This window comes from Plectropomus leopardus, chromosome 2 (genome assembly GCF_008729295.1).
Source record: "Plectropomus leopardus isolate mb chromosome 2, YSFRI_Pleo_2.0, whole genome shotgun sequence".
In the NCBI taxonomy this organism is placed as follows: Eukaryota; Metazoa; Chordata; class Actinopteri; order Perciformes; family Serranidae; genus Plectropomus; species Plectropomus leopardus.
The window spans coordinates 27,558,627-27,582,971 of NC_056464.1; the positions used below are offsets into that span (position 1 = coordinate 27,558,627).

Consider the following 24,345-nt stretch of genomic DNA (forward strand, 5'->3'; position numbering starts at 1 on the left):
TGGCTCATTCTGCATAAGCACTTATTTTTCTTTTTCTGCGAAGTTTTAAAGAATACACTTGCAGGGAATCTTAATTTTAATTTTTTTGAATTTTAAGGATTACAGTTTCAGAGTATTTGTTAACACCTAAGTACAATATTTTAACAGAGCAGATAATCATACATTTAAATACATTTGATCAAAATTCGCAGATATATGATGCTGTTAAATAATTTGCCTGCTTAAGTCTTTTATCATCTTGTGTCTCTGGCTGTTTCCTGTCACTTGGGGGCAGCTGCAGACTGCAGTGTTTTGTCCACATAAGAGGGACCTCTGTTGGTGTATGTGCCGTATTGCTGCTTTCTACTTGAGTTGGTGACTTTTCACTATTAAAAGCTCGTCACTCAAATACCATCAGCTCTAAATGCTCCATCCCAACGTAAAAAATGGCAGCTGTCCTCCTCTGGGATGTCAACATGCTGCTGTAGTCTGAATGTCCCCACATTTAAAAAAAATAAGTGAAAAAAACCCTCAGAATAACACAAAAGCGCTGACTTTGAGTGGATAAACATTAGCTCATGTTTGCTCTTCATTGTCCAGCTGTCTCGTGTCATCACCCTCTGACTCCAGACCTACCTCAAACAAAGCAGGTGCCCTTTTGGCTAAATAATGATCCGATTGTTGTTGACCACACTGCCAGTCGCCCTCTCTGGTCCTCCCTTTTCCTCCTCTGAACAGTTGTGGTCCTCACAGCACAGACCCCGACTCAGCAGCTTCATGGTCCCATCTAATAAACAAAATGTAAATTAGTATCTATGATTAGACCACCATGTAGAAATGGCTATACCCTTAAAATTGCTTGACTACAAAGAGTTACTCTTGTTTTTCTTTCCCAGCTGGAAGGTCTTGTTTTGGTGTTCACATTTAGTAAGCTAAATATGAACATTTAATGATAAAGTTCATTACAAAACAATATCAAAACAATTGTTTGTGGTGTGTGTTTTGTTGTTTGTCTGTTTCTGTCTGTATGTTGCCATATTTATAATTGTATTTCTATCATTATTATTGTTCAGTATCTATTTTTGTAATTCCTCTGTTGTTTTGTAGCTAGTGATTTTCACATATGTAGGAAAAACAACATGGCACATCTCCATTGATTTTATCCTAATAAACAGTTCTCAACACACACCACGATGTCCATTATAGTGACTATTCTGAAGCTGTCTTTCTCAGCTGCTGTCTCTATAGTCAAGAATGAACTTTAAATTTTAAGCCAAGAAGTCCGCTCTGAAAAATGGGAATTTATACATTTGCAAAACCATGACACCTGGGAAAACTTCTCCTGCTGAGGAAGATCATGTGATACAATCAAAAGCTCCAGATAAGCTGAACTGAATGTACCTGATGGTAAGATTATTTTTCCAACTGCTGTTTCCAAGGTTGGGAAAGAAGGAAATTTTCATCTTAATAACATATTTCTGTTTCCCAAAAATCCCAAATCCCAAATTCTTACATGGGCTACACACCTACACACCTACACACACACACAGCAACCTTACAAACAACTGTAATGCCTGTGATCATCACACCGTGAAGCCCTCCCAAGTTGGCCGGCCACTGTGAAATGTAAACAGTAAACAGGATGGAGCATCCTCTGTGTGTGTGTGTGTGTGTGTATCTGTGTGTGTGTGTGCGCGTGCACTTGTTTGTGTGTAAGTCACAGACTGTAAGTGTGTGTGTCTGTGTGTGTGTGGAGGGGAGGAGGAGGGGTTGGCTGCTAAGGAGAGAATGAGCCCATGCAGAGCGTGCTAGCCCAGCTGTCACTGCTATAACTTCAGACTTGAGAGACCACAGGATGCAAGCTGGAGGGGCCGCTGTGTGTGTTTAAGTGTGTGTGTGTATTGTCGCCACCGCCGCCACCCCCAGGCATTCCCCACAGCCCCTGGCTTCCTTCCTCCCCTTTGTTAAGCCTACAAGGCAGACTTCGTCAAGCTGAGCACACAAACTAATGCATATGAATGTGTGCTGTCATCTTTATTAGGCCCCTTTGCCAACAGCCATTACATTTAACACGGGTCTTTACTGAAGGAGATTTCACTTTCAGTCCTCGTCCCCCCAGTTTCTACTTGCCAGACGTGGAGGATTACAGCGACCTCAGTCTGGGGTACATTTGAATACACAACCTGTTACACTCTAATAAGAGAACATAATACAGCGCGATAAACAAAAGCTGATTTTTATGCTTGTTTATAGCTGGTTATTTGGTAAATGACTTCAAAGAAAATGGTAATTAGTGGTGGTTTTATATTTCAAAGGTGAGACAATCTTTTTTTGGATTCTCAATATCTGTCCATACCTGCAGCGTTCACTGCTCTTTGATGAGGTCAGTGCCAATGCAGGCAGCGATGACTACTCAGGGCGAAGCCACAAATAGACTTATCCTATGTTTGTATGACTAATGCTCTGTGTTTTCAACCACATTCTCACATTTCTTCCCTTCATAAGACAAAAACTTGTCGGAGCGTGTTCTTCCTTTTGTTCCTCAATGCTACGCCGCACACAGCAGACATCCACCCCAAATTCCAGTGAGGAGAGGTAGTGTTTTTCAGAGTCGGCATGTGGAGCTTTATGGCTGAGGATACAGAGGGGGGTAAAACAATGCACGGCTTTTTCTGTCCAGACAACAGAGCAACGAATAAAGAAGCTTCCACAACATCCCCCCTGTTTGTGAGGAGCATAAAAGGATGGTGGTTTGGGATTAGGTTTAATGGTGTGATTACTTTTGTTGGGAGATACTTTACAATATGTGGTCTTGTGGTTTTTATTCAGTTTTGGTGACTTTATGTACCTGTATTGACCTTTCAAATCCTACTTCCTGTTGTAGTTTATGTGTAGAGCTTATCAGTACATGATTTCATCTTGTGTCAATACAAGTACAGTGGTGAAAAGCACAATGTCAGGGTTGTTTGGCTGACATATCTCCTGTTTTTGTCGTCACATCTGATTGTTTTTGCCTTGTGTGATTTCTATGTTATCGGAAGGACTACACACTCCTGCGTGGGTTCAAAAGTCCTACCTCAAAAGCTTATAAAGACCTTTTCAAACCCACAGGATTATCTCAAAAATGCACGTCTTCTTGTCTCGTTCCAGACCTCTGAATCAGGAGCCCACACACCACACACCGCTTTTTCAGTCATTCAAATCCAGCCTGATTATCAGGCTGAAGGCACCAAGTTTCTCAACTCTTGAGAAGTTGGCAATCTTGGAGATACAGGGTTATCACTGCAAAGTGATGTAACTGCAGAAAGCTCCCCATTGTTTTACTCCAAGTGGAGTTTCATATTCTGCACTTTCTTTAATAAATCCCAGATGAAATCAGAATTTTCCCTTATTGTAAATGCATCAAATTGAGATACACTCAGTATATACTAAGACAAATACAGCCATTTTTTAACAATAAAAGCAAATATGTTGGCACAGAATTTGTCAGCACCAAAAATCAGGCCACCCAATAGGAATTGTGGGCAGGGAACCAAATTTTCCAAATTGGGCCCCTCACTTGACCTGGATTTCTGACCCGAGGAGACAAACTGGTGCCACTGGCATTAGCTATAGTGGGGATCCAAAAAATGAAAAATAAATGAATCCACACCTATTTCAGCAGCACCAGATGTGCATAGACCCTTGCATGGGCCCCCTGTGAGTCTTGGACCAGGGTCATCTGTACCCTTTAACCCCCCTGACAGCAGACCTGCCAAGAATTAAAATTAAATGTTTACAGACAATGTAAGCAGTGGTTAAATGTAACAGTGTAAATTAAATTAAGTGATGTACTTTAGTAACAATTTAACACACTTTTACCCTTTTTATTTCACTACATGTATTAAACAGCTAAAGTTACCTTTTAGATTATAATATTTCATGCAAACTATGATACATTGTGATACCATCTATACCTGCCTACAGGACGTGTGCACAGTCTTGTAGTGGTAGTTAATGAAATGGGTGTAATACTATGTAGATGAATAGGTTACCAAGGAGGAAGTGGGTGTATATACTCTACTATATAATACTGTCCTGTATACCTTCCTATACCCTCCTCAACACCACTAAGGGTGCATCTACTGCTAGCTCACAGAGCACCACTGAGCTAGCCAATGTTACATCTCAGCCGAGGAGGATGCCATTAATGGTTACATCTCACGCTCTCAAAAGCCTCTTTTCCATGAGTAGATGCATGTTTAATTTTGTGCTGATACGGTTAGTGGGTGTAGTTCAGTAGAAAGAAAATAGTTTCTACATGAAACTGCACACAACAAGGTCTGTGGAAGATCATAACCAGGTAATGATTTCTGGAAAGAAACATTGCTTTTGAGCTTTTCAAATATAATATTTTTGCCTCTTTGAGCACCAAACGCGAGTGTCATCTAGTTCCCTTATATGTAAGAGAAGGCAGACCTCTCTATGGCCGACATCTCCAACACTTCGCAAGTCACACCAAAACAAGCTAGATTGACAAATAGCGCAACAGGAAAATAATGTAATTTATATACATTTTGTTACAAATACTTCAGCACTTTTACTTATGTAAAATGTTAAATGCGTACTTGTAATGGATTGTTTGCTGTTGGTCATTGGGTGGCGTTGCTATTTTACTTGAGTAAATAAGCTGAGTACTTCCACCACTGATGGTTGGGCTATAGTCATCAAAATGTATATGCAGAGGTGTGAATCCATCATTTCTTAACAAGGGTTTTGGGGCCATCACAGAGACGGTGGAATGGTGGAAAACAGTGGGTGCATTTTATGTTAGTAACACAAAAAAACTCCCTGGTGCTTTCAATAGAGTTCCACCTCTCTGTTTGCTGATACCACAAGAAGTGTAAGGAAAGCAGGGGGTGTGAGGGGAGCCGGGTCTGAATGACATGGCGTTGCTGCTCCGGCCTGCTATTCACTGACCCACAAAATGCAGACCCAGCCCCCAGTGTGAAGTACTTTTGTGTTGTCATCACCCTCAGAAGCTCGGGACAAGAGGGAGGTGGGGGTGTTTGGGCTGATGTGAGGCTGCAGTCTGCTCTCCAGCAGCACGCAGGCACTGCTTGGTGAATAAAAAAAAGCCTGTATTGTAATGAAAGCATTTGCATACTTGTGTGTTAGAGAGGGTGTTAACCTTTGACACCTTCGAGAACTGGATGACAACAGAAACCACTTCTCAGAGTCTAAGCATTAACACACTCGAAAATAACACCTTAGCGTACCTCAGTGTGTATCAAAACCAGTAAATACAGGAAAGAAAGGGCGACTCAAGTGCTTAAGATGGAAGTTTCCTTCAAGTGGCCGTTCACACTCAAAGCAAAGTGTGTCAGATCATTTGAAAGTGAGGGACAGCTGGATCTTAATGCATGATGGCAGGTCTTTACAGGATTTAAAAGCAGATCACATTTAATCTTCTCAGGAGAGACATAAAACTGTAATTTCATTACTAAAAAGACCTAATATTTAAACAATTAGCAACACATATTTGTGGAATTACAAATAGCAGATGAAAAGAGAATTTACACACTGCTTGAGGTATTGTGTTAAAATGCGAACTCTCTTAACGTGTAGAGAAAAGGTTCAACCTGAACATCATCAGTTGGGACTTAAGGGCCCAGTGTGTAGGATTTAGGGAGATATATTGGCAGAAATGGAATATAGTATAATAATTAAGTTTTCTTTGGTGTATAATCACCTGAAAATAAAAATATTTTTCTTGTCATTACCTTAGAATAAGCTGTTCATTTCTACATATAAAGAGCAGGTCCTCATCCATAGAGTCTGCCATGTTTCTACCGTTGCCTAAATTAGACAAAACAAAAACTGGCTCAAGATAGGTCAGTTTATTTTTTTGAATCAGCCATGGTTGTTCACAGCCCCTCTGCAGCAAGCTGAACACTGTTGGAAAAACACAAATTTTTAACGTGAAACTGCTTTATGTAGTAATAGAGTCAGAATCAGGTTTGACTCCGTTGAAGACACATTGTGTCAAAACATCAGCCATTTTGCACTTTATTAAACTTTTAAGTAATCGTGCGGTCCAGTATTTTCTTTTCCCTGTTCCTTTAAGATGACTTTTTTTCTGATTGAGAAGATTATTAAGTATAACCTCTCACTATTTACAGCAAATGAAATTCATCCGTTCGTATCTAAAAATAAAATCGCTGTGAGGATTGGGGCTCATCTTTAACTGCAATGCATAATTTAATAAGAGGGCGTTCGTTTTCTTCTCATCTTGTCCTGTTTATGCTTGAATTATGCTGATCGTGTTAAACTACAATTTGTGTTTGTAAGTAATTGAAGCGATTGTCGTTTGAAGGTCAGAGAGCCATAACTCAGCCCACACTTAACTTGTTAATCTATTATTTCACCAACATCTTTCACTCTGTCTGTTGTATGATTAATGTCCGTGTATGGTAACGTCAGACAAGACAATGTCCGCCTCTTCAGTTGATTTCTTTTTTTTTGGGTGGGGGGGGGTCCTTTGTCAGGGTGGCTGTCTGTGTTTGGCTCTCAAATGGAGGGGCTCTTCTTTCCAAGTACATGGCGCTTCACAGTGAAGACTTGACTCCGAAATTCCTCCAGATAAGAGTTGCTAGGTGATGCTATTGTCTGATCTTCTTTGTGGTCACATATTCATACCCAAATTGTAAGGTTCTTTATGAGGAACGTCTCATTAGTAGTCATATATTCATACCAGACCACCCCCTCCCACTTGACCCCTCCTTTACCAGTCGTGGGAAAGGCAAGTCCTGGATGAGATGTGGAGGATTCAGGCAATTACTTGGAAGACGGTCAAAAAAGATTGTCCAGCTTAAACACGCTTTCAATTTAAAAGCCTGGTAAAGCCCAAACACATTTGTACTGTATTATTGGTGCTTTTTGTTTGATACATTTACAACCCGAACTAAAGATTCAGCACAAATAAAACATCCAAGACAGTTCCTGAATGTATATTTGAACACCATGTGCAAGTGTGACCGCGCAGGAAAAGAATGGATCATTTACATCCATGCTATGGTAAAGCTCAGTCTGTAATTAAACTCCCATGCCATGTAAAAGACCACAAAGCTGGATGCCATACAAATGCAAAGAAAAATACAAAAAACAAAAACCCACTTCATTTGGAATAATAAAAAAAAAGTTTGTATTGCTTTTTAAAAACTGCTTTAAGCTCAGCATTTAATAATGCAACTGAGTTCAATTCAGTTCGCCCCAAATTCCGGGTCCATGAAAAGCTAGGCCTATATGTTAACAAAAAAAATAAATAAAATAATACACAGTTATATGGGTTAAACAAATGCACAAGATGCAAGCCATAAAATATTGATTTGTTATTCACATTCAGAATCAGATTTGAAAGGTTTAAATTTGTTTTGTTTTTTTTGTTTACCAGCAGGTATTGAACTACTTTACTAGTTACTAGCAGTGGAAAGTAAGTAAATATAGTTACTTAAGTGTACTTTAACTGCAAGTACAATTGTGTATTACTTGCATTTTACTTGAGTATTTCCATTTCTGTATTGTAGCCCTATTAATAAAAATGTGTACTTTAGTTGATTATTTGCATATTTTGGTAGCCTATCATACACTAAGAATGATGGATTAATAGCCTACAGATCAACTGCCCAATAGCACTTAAAGTGGTTAAACTAAGTTCCTGATTCCCAACTATAAAATAAATACTACAATGCATCTGTAATAAATATTCATAAACAGGCTATAATAACACTCTTAAAAAGGTTGATACTTTCTGCTGTGCTTTTACTTACAAAGAGTTTTTATTTGAGTATTTACACTGCTGTTTGGCTAAAACATTTACTTAAGTAAAGGTTCTAAGAACTTCTTCGACCACGGATTAAACATAATAATATATTCTGTGAGGGTTCAATTGCATCATAAAAAACTTAAAGTTTTGATTCTTTGTAGGCAACATTTTGTTGATAACTTTAGTGTTGTTCTACTATAGACTATATTTATTCAAATCATCTCGCCCAATTTAATGCTGGTTTACATTATGATATTTCGACTTTTATTTAAGTAATAGCCTTAGTATTTTTCCATGACTGCTTGACAGAGTGTTTAATTAATCTTTTGCATTTAGCTTTTGTTGTTAACATAAGCTATGGCCAATGGTGACTTTTATATATAAATGTGTATAACATTCAAGACATAACTATAGATTTAACAGGTTTCAAATCAATACACTGCAATGACAGTGCATTTTTATAAAGGCCTTCATCTTTCTCAATGAAACAGGTGCGGGCCAACAGTTTTGGCCCCGCCCCCGGCATTGCCATATATGGAGAGCTTCAACATTCCACAGCGCGCGAGGCGGGGCGATGACGCCACCTGTTTCTCAATGGGCTGCGGGCTCGTGCTCACTCAGCCGGTAGAGTGAAGTATCCGGAGAGTCAGAGGGACGGACGGAGCGGAGCATCGAGACTTTGGGACTTAAAACCACGACTTATCTAAAAAGTTGTGTGGAATCATGGAGCTCCGTCGGGTCAATCTGTTCCTATTTTTATTCATCAATCAAGTATTTATCAGCCTCCAGGCGAAAGAACGTAAGTAGGCATACTTTTTACATGTAAAAAGAAATAACAAGTGAAGCCGAGCTTTACCGCACATTGTGAGTCAGGAGGGTGGAATCTGATGGCCTGTTTTATGTTTTACTTCTGTTATAAAATCGTTGTCAAGTTAAAATTGGACTTTCTGTTATATTTGTTTTCAGTCAGTATGAGCTATAAAACAGTATGGTGAATGAAAATATCCCTTTACTGTTTGAACTCTATAGTCTTTTGATTAATTTAAATGATAAAAAAAATTTACCAGTTTTTATCACTTTATAACATAGTGAAGCAGTCTTTCTTGTTTTTGTTCTGGCCTTACCTCGGGGTTAAAGGGCACCTGTGAAATGCCTCAACATGTCAGACTTTGTCTTTCACTTTTAGTGCAGATTCATGTACTTCTCTCGTCATGGCAATTTAACTGCCCCCGCCTTTCTCAGACATTATTAGTCCTGTATCCTGGACCTGGAGGACACGGTCAATGAAGTCCTGAATCACACCGACATGCTTGATTAGATTGTCAAAGCATGGCATGTGCCCCCCCATAAAGCTGTTGGCCCCAGAGATCAAGGCAGAAAATCTAATTGTACAGTCATGTCATAGTCATTCTAAAATCATTTAACAGCCTTAGAAACAAATACGCAGTCTGAGCCAAAGGTGTAGTAGGTTTGTAAAACATTTAGCTTTCTATAATAGATACATTTTTTCTTTTTTTCATGCAGAATTGGTTGCTTATGTGCTGGTAACTATGTCATATGTTTTCCCATTTCTCCCTGCAGAAGTATTACTGGATATGAAAGCTTCAGGATCAGAGTTGGGGTGGTTGACATTGCCATTTGAGAACGGAGTGAGTATTTATACCTCAACAGACATTTTTAAGACTTAAAAGTACAAGACTTAAAACTGACAACAAATGAAAAAAGGGCAGCTGAAGATTAGTTGATATGAGACTTTGAATACTATTTAGCAACAATAACAGAGGCCTCTTTCTGCTCATTCAGCCCACGAAAAAAGCTCTCTGGGAGAGATGGAATGAGTGGCAGCTCGATGAGGTTTGGCAGAGCTCGGCTAGTCTTGTGTTAACGCTACCCTTTCATAAAGAACTTATGAATGCCATTAAAATGTCAGGGTTCAACCTACATTTAAATTTACAGTACCAGCGTGCATTTTACTCAATCACAGAAGACTGCACTAAACTTCCTCTCTGGATTTAGAGATAACAGCAGCAAGACGATCTGTACATTTGTGGGTAGACATAAGTAAAAAGAGAAAGACTGGTCCATGTGTGGAGAACCATCCCTCTATCTATAGTTCAGTGGCTTTCCATCTAAAAAAAGCAACAGGAGAGGGCCATTTCCACTGTGTGGGCCTCGTTTCTTCTTTCCTTCTCAAAGATCTAAAGGTTCTCATTTTGTCAGATAGGATTTCCGCTTGTCCGTCAAACTTTGCTTTGTTTTTACCAAACTTTCTCACACTTCTAACGTGTTTATATTTGTTCCAGGGATGACTATTGCAATGTGTGGAATTTGGTGTAAGAAACATATTCAAATAGTTTATTTTTGTAACTGCTGTGTAACCTGCAGTGAGTAGACGATGTAAGTTGGAGCATAGTTTCAAGTTACTGCCTGAAATTCAATATTCAATTTGGCCAGAATTAAGTCTGTAATGGCAATATGTTGACATTATAATGATACTGTGATATGAGACTAGATATCGTCTTAGATATTGGATATCTTAGTATCGTAAATTTTGTCTTTTCCTGGTTTTAATGGCTGCATTATAGTAAAATGATGCAATTTTATGAACTTACAGAGCTGTCTTAGTTATTCTATTATTTTGACTTAACTTAGTCATTACATCCAAATTACTCATGATTATTTTTTATAAAACCTTATTTTGTAAATACTTTCTAACAGTACCAATATTCAACCCTACAATACTGTCATAATATTGATATTGAGGAATTGGGCTAAAATAATTCCAATATTGGATTTTCTACATATTGCCTTATAGCCAAAATAGAAATATCACAGACTTAAATGATTTACGGTACCTCATAAAGTTCTGCTCTAATCTAATGGGAGGCCTATTTATTAAACTGTTTTTAAATAGTGGGAATATATAAATATATATTTTTTAAACTACAGGTAAAGTAAAACACTGATTTATTCCCTAAAACACACCAGAGCTGCTAACATATGAGGTGTTAAATTTAAATGTTAAGTGGAGGCTTTTAATCTTTCTGCTCGTCATTGCTTCCCTCTCGTAAAAAGTCCTAATTGCTGCCAATTTTGCTGCCACTGTGCTTATAAAGCTCATTTAACTGCCATAAATGTTAGTTGGTAGTCTACAGTAGTATTTGCTTGATTTGTGTGTGGGTGTCTGACACACATGCACCCTCGTGTGTTAGTGGAAAACCACACACGTTGTGAGCACAGCACATGTTCAGGCCAATCATCTTAATGTGTGGAAAAAAAGCTCGAGCTCACTCCTGCACTTTATGAGCTCCTCAGTCAGCATGAAAGAAGAGGTGTCTCATCAATAAAACTGGTTCTCAGCGAGAACAAAGACTCTGAACCCTGTACTTACTCTGTGAAGAAAATTTTCTTTCTCCTTTCATTATTGGAGCTTGACTTTTGCCCCTTAAACAAATCTCCCTCCTCTCTCTTTATCTTTTTCTGCTCTACAGTGGGAGATAACCCAGACGGTGGTGAACGGCACACTTTACTACACCTATAGTGTTTGTAGCATAGACTCTACTGAACAGGACAACTGGCTACGCACGACATTCATTCAGCGACGCCCGGGGACGACGCGTGTCTCTGTGGAGCTCCGTTTTGTTGTGCGAGACTGCAACACTTTTGATGGGGCTTCTGTCTCCTGCAAAGAAACCTTCAACCTTTATATCTCGGAGGCCGATGCCGACGTCGGAACAAACTTCCGAAAAGGCCAGTTCCGCAAGGTGGCCACCATCGCTCCAGATGAGGTCACACGAGGACGAGTGGTGAAGGTCAACACCGAGACGAAGGCAGTGGGGCCTCTGTCTAGAAAGGGCTTCTACCTGGCTTTTCAGGACATGGGCGCCTGTGTGGCATTGCTGTCTGTCAGAGTGTACTACAAGACATGTCCGTCCACAGTACAGAGCTTGGCAGCCTTCCCGGAGACAGTGGCGGGTGCCCTCAAGGAGGTGGAGGGAGCCTGTGTGGAGAATGCTGTCAGTCAGGCCACCCCACGCATCTACTGCACAGCTGAGGGAGAATGGGTGGTTCCCGTGGGTCAGTGCCAGTGTCTCGCCGGCTACGAAACCACCGGGGACTCTTGCCAAGGTAAGCACTGCCAGGAACATGCCACGCACTCAACTGAGACATGCTTGCATTGCCATGTGAGTTGTAGTAAATGAAGCAACCACTGCTTTGGTAAGGTATAGGGAATGATAGCAGAGGAATTTTAATTGGGTGTGGTTTGTTTGGAAATCACAAAAACACTCCATCACTGTCTGATCTGTGCTGAGGTGTTGAAGCAGGTCAGGTAGAGCAGGATCAAGCTTTGGAAAGGAAACAGGAAAGATGACTAAACCTGTTTGTTTTGTTTCGTTTTTACGCCAACCACAGACTGATCAATGTGATATGAGAAAAAAAAAACACTGGGAAAATTCTGAGTGTCTCATCTCTGTCTCAACAGCACATTCTTTCCACAGACTTTTTCTCAGGATCCAGGAATGGGGCCGGGCTGAGGTGCTAGTTTATGGATAGGTTGATGGCTGGAGGCGATAGTGTACTGTACAAGAAACAGTGTCTCAATTTCACACTACTCACTCTAGGTGGAGTTTATTAATACTTGAAGACTGACAAATGTGTAGTCCAAGATATCAGTATGGGTTTTAAATGTAATGGTTTATTTGAATGTGGTGTTGATGGAAACTATTGTCCCTCAATCCACTGCTCAGTAGAAACTGAAGAGCTAATTAAAGCTGGAAAACAAAAAAAAAAGTATTAAATGTTTGAAAACTGACTTAAACTTGAGTCAGACTTGAGACACAAATTTGATGATTTTACACTTATTTGAAAAAAAAGACTTGCAAAATCGACTTGGACTTTAACATGACTCATGACTTTGAATCTGCTCACTCCACTGTGTTCACGTCTACTAATTCTGAAGATAGATTGAAACAGTTTCCCTTTATTTCCTGAATAGACTAACATTAACGCTATTCATTCCCAGCAAGTCCACACTTGATTCCCCAGATCATCTTCATGAAGAACATTACTTAACTTAGAAAACAAAGACAATTTTGTTCATGCAAAAATTCCAGTGGTCAACAAAAACAAATTGCAGCATGCCAAATGTACAGGTCTATAATAAAAATAAAAAAGTAAAATTAAAATTACAGACGAAGATGAAACAAATCCCAACTTCGTTTGATATTTGAAGTTACACAAACAACAATGTCGAGGCTAATATTGACACCATTTGCAAACTAACGCTTGGCTAACGAACAGCGAAGTAACTTTTTAACAAACCTGTGTCTACAAAAAAGTGCAAATTTGCATTACATTTGTTGAGGAGCTCTGTCTAACTTGTTTAGGGCTCAGAATTTAAGGTATAGGACTTAAGACTTTAGTGCAAAGACTTGAGACTTACAAAACAATGCTATAAAGTACTGGAATGTAGTGTGAGTGTGTATTGTTCTTCGTTAAAAGGACAGGAGGGTAAACTTTTTAACTATTCACATATTTATAGGCAGGCAGTTTACCAAGGTACCAAAACAGAGACACATATAATTTTAAAACTAGTCGTAATTTGGGAACACCCTGTTAAAGGTTTGTATTTTTGTCTATTCATATGACCCCAGAATAAGGTTAAGTATGTAAAAACTTTGAAATATGTACCTCCCTTGGGAAAGACCTGAGAATATACACAAAACAAAAACAAAAACGCTGTGTACAGTAAGAGACATAATTGTGGTGTTCATACTGTATGTGCTCCTACTGTCTGTGTGGAATTTGTCTTTTGGCGTACTCGGGTGTGGCGTGTTGAGCTGTCTGGAGGAAACGTGGGGGGAGAGAGGGTACAGAGAGAAGAGAGGAAGGAGGGGAGGAAGGGCACAGTGCGCTGCAGGGATTTCTGAAAGGAATTCTTTCACCCTCGCGTCACCTACAGCACTGATTGACTAAAGGAAGGGGCCGTGTGAATGTGTCAGAATAACTACCTGAGTGGTGCATCTTCTCCTCGCAAGTATTTGTTTTGCCCCTGTTGCTAGGGCGACAGGAACCACAGATTACAGGGATGGGGCCGACACGCCTCACAGAGGTTAGACTGAGTCAGGCTGCGGTTTATGACTCCTGATGGTCTGAGTCACCTTGACTGGCAGAGTTTGGTTTCTTTTGGAGTCACTTCCTATAAAACAGCAGATTGAAGAATTAAGGGATAAACTGACAGAACATTAATCCTCAAATATTTTTGATTAATGATTAATCATTTAAGAACCCTTCTCAACCAAAAAAACAAAAGATTCATTGATAAAAAATTTTGTCAGTCGTAATGATTTTCTATTTTTTATGTGTTTTATGGTTTTTTTGGGGGGGGGGGGGGCTGTTATTAAACACACTTAAAGGCATCACTATGGGCTTTTGCAAACTGTGACAAGCATTTTTTACTATTTTGTGACAGAATATTGGCCTAGGATTTGAGGACATTTGATCCAGGGGATCCTCCTTAGCACAATTTTTTGATAAACAAACTCTATTTTGATGACTTTTTATACACCGTGGAGTGTATTTTTTAAAAGAAATTTATTTTTAAATTTTTGCAAATTAGAAAATGGTCGGCGGATTAACCGGCACCCTATCATGAGCCGACTTGCCCTTCAGTCCAAAAATTATCACTGATATAGACCAAACAAAGAGTGAATGAATGAATGGTGCTAACAGTTGCAACAATACCGAGAGAGCTAACAGTGTTAATATCAGCTATTACTGTCGTAAGAGCACAGTGCAGAGCAGCAGCAATTAGCTAGCCAGTGGGATACACACTTACACACACACACACACACACACACACACACACACACACACACACACAGTGCCCTAACAGTCCCATGCTGCTAGACCATCTACCACTACAACGAAACGGAGAAGCTCGGATTACAACACACAGAGGGGGAGCATGACTACTCCACTTTATCTTAACATAGCAAGTAGTGTTTGCTCTGAATGTCATATAAAGCCTGTTAATGTAAATAATTGTTGCAGTCCTTCATACCATTGATAGACACGTACAGTACTTCAAAGAGTGATTCCTGTTCTGAAGTTTAAAGTTGAAGACACAATAAAGAGAGGAAGGCGGGGAGGAAGTCACAGCAGAGGAATGTCTCAGCCTTTGAGGTCTCTGACCGCACTTGGACTCTGAGCTCAGCACCTGAAACGGAAGCTGGCAGAGGAAGATAGGAAATATTCATGATGGGGGAAAAACTGTATTTCCAAAATCTGGAGGATGACCTGCGTAGTCGGCGGCAGGAAACATGTTTTATTACATAAGTTAAAACACAATAATTATGCTAAAGTTTGTTCCAGCCGACTCCCTATTTCCAATTTGACTGGAGAAAGTGATCTCCTCAGAGGCTCATGTGCATTCCACTGAAGAGCACAACTGTTGTGGGAAAAGGAAATAAAGCGCGACGAGGAGGAATGCTGACTGACACAAATAAGAAGGTTGTCCTTGGTCAGAGTTGGAGGGTGGGGAGTCAGACGACAGTTGGCGCATGAGGGTGGTTAGTTTCGTGGCTGCTTAGTTAGGTGTGGAGTGTAATTTAGTCAAGAGGATTAGTGGAGCAACAGGACAGCTGTTAGCCAATGACATGCCCCGCTTTGCCTCCCTTTGCTCTTTCATCCGGTTGTTAACACACGCAACGAGCTCCCTAATCCATGTTCCCACTCATTAGAACAATGGGCCGACACAAAAAGCAGAAAACAGATTCAATTAACAGATGCACCGGTGCGGAACAGAAGTCCTTTTCACGTGTTGGTTGTAGTCAAAAAGGAGCGCGGGACAATTAGAAGAGCAATTTGCATCAAGAGGGGGAAATAAAAGATGAATGAAAGTTTTTGATCAAAAGAAAACAACACATTTTTAAAGAAAATGATGCAAAAAACTTTGGGAAGTTTGCATTAACACTGTCTGTATTCATACACTGCACACATGCTGGTATTTGCGAGCTGTATAATGATTAATGCAACATTTTTATGGCACCACTCTGTCCAATCTCAGAGACAATAGATGAATGGGGCTGGAGTTTCTTTGGTACGTGACAGAGGTCCTGCTGCTGCAGCTCAAGATGAAATGGGCTGGCCCCCTTTTCTTATGCGAAACAAACCTCTGCTACACCCCCACTGCCGCCAAGTGACTCCCCAGAGAGAACTTCTGTTGGTGCTCCAGACCTTTACCCCCATCCCCCATCCATCCATCCATCCATCTATTCATCTTTATCCCTCCTACTCAAACTCAACCTGCTCCCTCTCCTCCGCTGCAGTGATGCTTGGAGTGCAAAGGTCTTTCTGCCTGAATAGTGAAGTAACGCGACCACGTCTTCAGTCCAGGGATCGCCCGACCTCTTCTCACGGCCACCAGCGCAGGGGCCAGATGAAAGGCTTGTCCTTAGGGAGGCAGCAGAATGAAGGCAGAGAGAGCAGATCTTTCATGGAGATGGCCATGTTGCACTGCCAAACACTGACTCTAAATGGTCTAATAATGTTGTTTGGGTTGACCACTGTAGTTTGTAGCCCCTCCAGGACAAGAGTATCAAAAAAACAGTTTTTTAATGTCAAATTGATTTATTCTGTGTTTTTACCTTTTTAAATCAACAGATTAGTTTATTTCGGAGAGGAATAGACCTTTACGTATATTTTGGTTTTCTCTTAAAACCTCCTGAATACCTGGATCTTAACTTATCAGAGAAAAACAGTCAGCACACATTAAACAAGTTTCAGCTGGTTGCAATCTGCAATCCTCACTGTTGGATGCCACTAAATCCCCCTAAAATTGACACATTGGGCCTTTAAAGCTGTTTTATTATGGTGCTGGAGCCCAAGGAAGGATGTGCAATGTCTGTTTCCATAAACACACTGAAAATTATTCTCTCCAGCAGTTTTTTCCTCTCTCCTGATTTTCTTGTCCTGTAACTATTTAACCTTGGATGCTGTGATTTGCGACGGGTGTCCGGGGTTAGCGGAAGGAAGGAAGAAGGGGAGGAAACATCAGCCTCAGACTGAGTTGCAGCTCTTTTCTGTCCACTCTGCATGTTCATTAACCTCCCCTGCCCTGGAAGGCTGTTTATCTACAGGCTGAAATGTCCATCACAACTCTCCACTAGTGTCCAAGGTGCCATTTCCTTTGGCAAAAAAAGAAATATTTTCTGCCAGATTATATGAGCTGAGAGTTCACAGGGGAAAGGCAGATCAGATCACCTGATGGATTTAATGCTCTGGTGTCATCCGGTTGACGCCAGCAGTGTGACCTGAGATTAGGCCCTCAGGCGAAAAAGGGCGAGTAGAGGCAGATCGTCAGGGAAATCCCTGTTCATACCTCCATATACAAAGCCTCAGTGATTACAGGTTACTCACAACAAATGCTTCCTGTTGGGTGGAACGGGCTGGTATTACAGAGACAGCTTCATTGTGTGCATTTAGATCAGTCATTCCTTCCTGTGTTTGTCTGTTTCACAGTTGCACCAAAAGTTAAACCAACACACGCCTTCTCTCTCTTACACAGAATGCAAACCAGGCTACTTCAAGCCATCTGTATCGAGCGAGTTATGCCGGGTTTGTCCTGATAACACCAAGCCCTCCACAGCCGGTGCCACCGAGTGCCAGTGTGAGGAAGGTTTCTTCCGCTCCCCTTCAGACCCTCCTACGTCACCCTGCTCTGGTAACAACCCCACTCAAAGTCATATTACTTAAAGTCATCTTAGAGCTCATTATAAGCAGGTTAGAAGATCACGCTAACTGGTATGTGTCATATACTTCCTCCTCAAGCTCCACCCAGTGCCCCCCGTGACCTGACCTCCATCACGCTGTCAGCAGAGGGCAGGCTGCAGCTGTCCTGGAGCCCACCACTGGTGACCGGAGGCCGCAGTGACCTCACCTACAGTGTGGCGTGCGAGAACTGCAACGGGGCCTTGTGTGTCCCCTGTGGCGAGAAGATCCGTTTCGAGCCAGGTCCTACAGACCTGCAGGATACCACAGTCGTCGTTACCGACCTGGATTCTCACCTGAACTACACGTTCACTGTGGAGGCTCACAGCGGTGTGTCCCAGTTCGGTATTGAGAGGCCCAGTGCAAGCATCACCACTACTCTGGACTACACAGGTAAGCTCAGTTGCATGAAAAGCTTTTTTTCTGCTTTGGTTGAACTTTCTGTTCTGCTTAGATTGGCTTTACATTCCCATTGTTTGGGGCCCCACAGGAATGCAATGTTCAGTAACAGGACATATGTATTCAGTATTTGGTCTTTAAAACCCTGTTGTTGTTTTTTGTTGTTTTTTAGCAGTGAAAGAGTTTTCTGTTGTGTCCACAACCCCAAACAGACATTTTTAGACATTCAGACATTATCTCATGTAACGCTGTATTTGTCAGTGAAAACCATCATACCAAAAGAAAGACTTAGTACACAAGGAGGAATTCAGTCTGACCCACTGAATCCCAAAGGCTTTCATTTCCAAATGTCCTTTCCAAAGACTATGATTAGTCACTAACCATTATTTTGCTTTCTGTCTCTCACCGACCGTTAGATCCCCCCAAGGTGACGCTGATCCATCTGGATGATCGCACCCCCACCAGTCTGTCTCTGTCCTGGACTCTGTCTCGCAGGCCTCCAGCCCACATCAATCACCGCTATGAGCTTATGTACCGCAGAAAAGTAAGACGAGCGCTTTGTGCTCTTTTGTGTCTCTTTCCCCTCATTCAACGTTGAGGCTGTAAATTGCTCCGATATTATTCTAATCCACCCACTTTGCTCCTCACAGGATGATGAGAGCGAGCGTGATGTGACCACCTACAAAGTCCTGATTTTGGAGAAAAGTTCAGTCCTGATAAATGACCTCACCCCAGACACTACCTACATGTTCAGGGTCCAGGCGCTGAGTCCTGAAGGAAACCCTGGCAGCTACAGCGTGGAGCACGAATTCATTACTTCACCTTTAGGTATCAGATCCCTTAAAATCTACAGAGAATGATGAGATAAAAACAGGGATCCCACAGTCATGAAATTCCTGGGAAGGTTATGAAAAAATTTAGAAAAGCTGGACCTAGAAGGGGTTTCGAATTAACTAAATGTAACAAAAGTGACATTTTCAACTTGCTTCCTTTGTCCAAACAAAAGTCCAAACCCAAAGACTTCATTTACTACCATAAATGACAAAGAAAAGCAGCAAATTCTCACATTAAAGAACCTGGAACCAGCAAATGTTTGACAATTTTACTAAAAAAAGACAAACGATTAATTGATAATCAAAATAGTGATTCATTTTCCTTCAATTTAAGGAATATTTGCAGCTCTACTGAGGTGCAGGCCAAATATTATATTTTTTAACTACTAAAGTCATGGAAACAGGGTAAAATATCATGTAAAAGTTATGGAGAAGTTTTGAAAAATAATTGGTGAAGATGAAGGTGAATAAACGTTTCAATTTCTGTGATTTTCACAGCCGAGTCTCAGATTCAGAACAACTCCACCATGGTGATGGGAGCTGTAGTCGGTGTAGCGGTTATCCTGCTCGTTGTGGTGGCCGTCCTGCTGCTGCGTAAACGGTTGGTAACAACATGCTTTATATCCACATCCAACGCCTGTGTCATTCAGATAAATGTTATCTACGGACGTGCAAACTGTGTGATTATGTGCCACAGCCTCACGTTAATTAAAGATACTCTGGTATGACAGCTCGGGGAGGGTTTATCAGTAATAGTCGGTGCTGCTATTAAATACAGCCTTGGTCTTTTTCAGCAGACACTGACCTGCAATTACTAAAAGCCAGTCTGTATTCTGTGTAGGCCTGTAGTGATTATTCATGTTTTCCTCTCAGGAGACTGAGCTCTCGCGGCAGGGGAGGACCTGAAGATCCCTACTTCTCAACAGGTTAGAAAACTGTTTTGTGCGTAATGATAATAACAGTTCATTGAGTTGTTATTTAGCCTAATAAAATGACCATTATTTCCTCTCCTTAGATCAACTCAAGCCTCTGAAGACGTACGTTGATCCACACATGTACGAAGACCCTAACATCGCCATCCAGAAGTTTGTCACAGAAATCGACCCCAGTGCCATCAGCAAACAAAAAGTCATTGGTGTTGGTAAGTGTTTTTTTTAAATCACGTACCTTCCATTCAGTGAAGTCTCAGGCACAGTTTCTAATGTTTCCTCCTGCTGTCCGTCCGCCAATCAGGAGAGTTTGGGGAAGTGTTTTGGGGTGTGATGAAGACTCCCAGGCGAGGGGAGGTGGCCGTCGCCATCAAGACCCTGAAGCCGGGCTACTCGGAGAAACAGAGGCAGGACTTCCTGAGCGAGGCCAGCATCATGGGTCAATTCTCGCACCCGAATATCATCCGCCTGGAGGGGGTTGTTACCAAATGTGAGTCGATAATCTCAGACAGAAGCCAAACAATCAATTCATTTGTATTAACTGCTCGTATACTTTTCTTTCACTAAACATAACTTTTTGTTTAAATTTTCAGTCAAGCACGCCATGATAGTGACAGAGTACATGGAGAACGGAGCTCTCGACACATATCTGAAGGTAGGTGTAAATGAGGAGGCCATATGACTTGAGCTAAAGACTTAAACTTAATAGTTTTAGTCCTTTGTATTCTTTGGAAACTCAAACTCAGTTGCAAATTCTCTATACGGTTGCATTTTTTTCAGTACCTTAGATAAGCTAATGTACACGGTATAATAACCCTCAATTTTTTTAACATAGTATACGCTGAAAGCAGAATACTGGGGGAGGCAGCTTAACATATTTAGCCACCTATAAAAAAGCGCACGCTATATTTAGAACTTTTTATAATGCTTTATCATAATGTCAGACAGTGATTTCCAAAAGTGAACTGAAGCCGATAATCGCTCTCTTCAAACCCAGACTCCATTTAGAAAAACAGTGATTTAATATTTCTGAACACAGGAGCTGCTGGTATGATGCTGCCTTGATTAGTTAGCCTGTTTGTGTGACTTTGGTGTTTAAAAGGGTTTGTTCGGATTCACCAAAATCACACAATAACACAAATTAACTAACTGATCGAGGCAGCGGTAGACCAGCAGCTCCCCTATTCAGCCAGCTTAAATTACTGCTTTTCTCAAAGGAGTCTGGTGGCTTTAACGAGAGTCATAAAAGACTGACTTCAGTAAGGTAAACACTCACTATATTTTACTCTTAAAATGATATGATTTTTCGGGAGGGACTTTTTTTAGATGGTTAAAATGCATTTATGTGTAGAGTTTTTTGTTAAGCTTCCGTGTCGTGTCGCCACTTCTCCAAACTAGAGGTGTGCTAATCGCCATGTACTCTAGGTAATACACTGACAAAGCACCACAAACCTACTGCAAAAAATCAGAACTATCCCAAAATGTCCAACTACTGAAGTACATTGTTCAAAGAGGAAAAAAAAAGAAAAGTTTGGTATTAATTGTAATTTACGACACGTTAAAAATCTTTAAACAATAAAGTATTTAAAAAAAAATATATTTATTATATATGTATTTTTTTTTTCTTTGTCCCATTAGGACCGTGATGGAGAGATTCCCACATATCAGCTTGCTGGGATGCTGCGTGGAATCGCTGCTGGCATGAAATACCTCGCAGACATGAGCTACGTCCACCGTGACCTGGCAGCAAGAAACGTTCTGGTCAACAGCAACCTGGAGTGTAAAGTGTCTGATTTCGGCCTGTCGCGTGTGCTGGAGGACGACGCAGAGGGCACCTACACAACAAGAGTGAGTCTAACAGCTACAGTTCTCAAAAAGTACAGAGAGAGAACAGGCCTTTCTTTTCCAGTAACAAATGTCAGACAGTTAATGGTATTTTCACTCTCAAGTGTCCAATCTAAAGTGTTGGTCTTTCAGCGCCTTATGTTTCCACTCCCTTCACCCATTAAATATGATTTGTTAATGTTTCTCTCCTGTCAGGGAGGTAAAATCCCCATCCGCTGGACGGCCCCTGAGGCCATCGCTTATAGGAAATTCACTTCAGCCAGCGACGTGTGGAGCTTCGGCATCGTCATGTGGGAAGTCATGGCATTTGGAGAACGGCCCTACTGGGACATGAGCAACCATGAGGTATGTTTCATCTGTCACATCGTCTCTTCAGCTCTTACGGGTGAGATGAAGGATTTTTTTGGCCTGTGCAGGTCAAACTTTTAATGTGAACGACCGCTGAGAGTGCGTGCTGAAAGTTGCTTGACATCCAAATTAGTTTCCTACCGTCTCCTTCAAGTGATCTGTTAATGTCAACATACGGACACAGCACTTTTTTAAAACTGTCTGTCACCACATTTATAAATAAACTTCAGATCTAAGCGCTGCCTTCATTCTTCCTCAGGTCATGAAGGCTATCAACGAGGCCTTCAGGCTTCCTGCTCCAATGGACTGCCCGTCTGCCATCTACCAGCTCATGCTCCAGTGTTGGCAGCACGACCGCTCCAAACGACCTCGCTTCACAGACATTGTCAACATTTTGGACAAACTGTTACGAAGCCCAGAGTCTTTGAAGACCATCGCTGACTTTGATCCACGGTATGAACAATAGTTCTAATAAAGTTTATGATCTGGTAACAAAGTAAAAGAAAATTAATGTATCAGAAAAAAAACATAACTTTGTTAAAAATATGAAACAATACAAAATTGGTACAATCTACTCATCTTAAAGAGTTTGTCCCAGCTTGGTCTTTGCTCTTAAAAGATAAAAAAATGATTGAAATGTCTCCTAAAAGTGTCTGCAGTATGTTGACAGTAAAACTGGTTCCTCCTTGTTCAAACATCATCACATGCTCTCAGTGTAAACAGAGTCGCAGTAAATGATGAGCAATCCAAATACACGCTTTTTTTTTTTTTTCCCTCGCAGCGTGTCCATCCGCCTGCCCAGCACCAGCGGCTGCGACGGCACCATGTTCAGGTCGGTGCCCGAGTGGCTGGAGTCTATCAAGATGAACCAGTACAACGAGAGTTTTGCTCGCGCTGGTGTCACGACCATGGAGCAGGTGCTCGCCTTGAGGCATGAGTAAGTGCACACATGGCACAGGTGCAGTTCTGCCGCGCCGTGCTGATTTATCTGGCACCAGGCCACATTTTGGACCAACACAGAGGAAGCATTGAGCTCTCAGCTTTAACATTTGTTATCCAGTTTGTGAATGCTGAAACACGCCGCTGCGCCTTTACAAATGTCATTCCTCTCATACTGCCATAACTTCTACAGCAGTGGCCTTTTTTTAATCTGATGTACCCACACAGCGCTGTCAGCTATTTCAACAATTTATCCATTACTTTTGGCTCTCTGTGTGAACCGGTAATTCAGAACTTTAGGCAATCTGCAACAACCATCTATGCATTGCTTTTAGTTTTAATGTGAGGATATTGTATTCTAGTTAAAGCTACAATTGGTAACTTTTCTTTTTGAAAATAACATTTCTCATATTAGAGGAAACAGTCATATTGTTTTTAGCACATTCTTAACGGCACCATTCATCTTTTCCTTTCAGAGACATCAGGAATATTGGCGTGCGGTTGCCCGGTCACATGAAGAGGATAGCATACAGCATCCTGGGTCTGAAAGACGAGAGCAGCTCCCTCAGCGTGTTTGCAGTGTGATCTAAGCATTCCTCCAAATCAAAGTGCACTGACCGACCATGCCATTTCACTCACGGACAAGGGGGACCCAAGTGTGTGTGTGTGTGTTTGTTTGTGTGTGTGTGTGTGTGTGTGTGTGTGTGTGTGTGTGTGTGTGTGTGTGTGTGTGTGTGTGTGTGTGTGTGTGTGTGTGTGTGTGTGTGTGTGTGTGTGTGGGAGGGGGGGTCAAACTGAGCTACGCTGCATTTTTTTTCTTTTTTATGGCGTGACTGAAGAGGACCCTTCAAGCCACTCAGAACGAACTGAGATCAAAAACACTTATGTACTTTATGATAACAGAAGACAAATAATTTATCTTTGTGTAGAAATGTTTTATATGTTGAACACAAACAAGTTATGTGATGTAGTGAAAATATATATATAAAAGTAAGTGCACAATGTGAGACAATGTAAGAGTGCTTGGCTTGTTCTCGCTGAATGACTGAAATATTTAATGCTCTTTATGGTTAAGGGCGTTTTTTTTCTTCCAAGCACTCACTTTATCCTGCCAGAGACTCTGGATCCTTAAATCTGGTTTTTTTTTTTTTGTAATTTTTTATGATCTATGAGACTTATAATTTGGAATCATTATTCCTCTCAGGGCAAAGAATCACACATTCTTATGTTTTGTGGCTGGTCTCTGTATCATATGACACATCTTCCTCAAGTCTTTTGTTTGTTTACATCATGTCTTAATACAACTGTTCACTTTTATTTAATATTTATTTTGTTTTGTATTTATGTATTTTGTGACACAAGACGTAACTCTGACTCTAGGACATATTTGCCAGGTGGATTTAAATAAAAACAGTGTTTCCTTGTGACTGGATCACTTTCTTGTATTTAAAGTAAACATGTTTGGTTTTTTTTTAATCCAGACTAAAATATCTATACA

The 24,345-nt window shown here is 40.9% G+C and overlaps 1 protein-coding gene across 1 annotated transcript; it reads left to right on the forward strand.

Moving 5' to 3' along the window:
• Positions 1-8,428: 8,428 nt before the first annotated feature.
• epha2a (eph receptor A2 a) lies at positions 8,429-23,541 on the forward strand. Its single transcript, XM_042507148.1, has 17 exons — positions 8,429-8,582; positions 9,365-9,432; positions 11,275-11,911; positions 17,352-17,507; positions 17,615-17,947; positions 18,370-18,497; positions 18,604-18,781; positions 19,285-19,387; positions 19,660-19,712; positions 19,802-19,927; positions 20,020-20,205; positions 20,309-20,370; positions 21,354-21,563; positions 21,756-21,905; positions 22,168-22,361; positions 22,690-22,845; positions 23,324-23,541. The coding sequence occupies exons 1-17, from the start codon at positions 8,507-8,509 to the stop codon at positions 23,430-23,432; spliced, it is 2,925 nt and encodes a 974-aa protein (XP_042363082.1). The 5' UTR covers positions 8,429-8,506; the 3' UTR covers positions 23,433-23,541.
• The last annotated feature ends 804 nt before the right edge of the window (positions 23,542-24,345 follow it).

Excerpts from the sequence above, each read along its gene's own strand:
- epha2a (XM_042507148.1), top strand. The coding sequence starts at position 8,507 with ATGGAGCTCCGTCGGGTCAATCTGTTCCTATTTTTATTCATCAATCAA. Across the intron at positions 17,508-17,614 it reads TCCTACGTCACCCTGCTCTG|CTCCACCCAGTGCCCCCCGT; the intron begins GTAACAACCCCA and ends TTCCTCCTCAAG. Across the intron at positions 21,906-22,167 it reads GGGACATGAGCAACCATGAG|GTCATGAAGGCTATCAACGA; the intron begins GTATGTTTCATC and ends ATTCTTCCTCAG.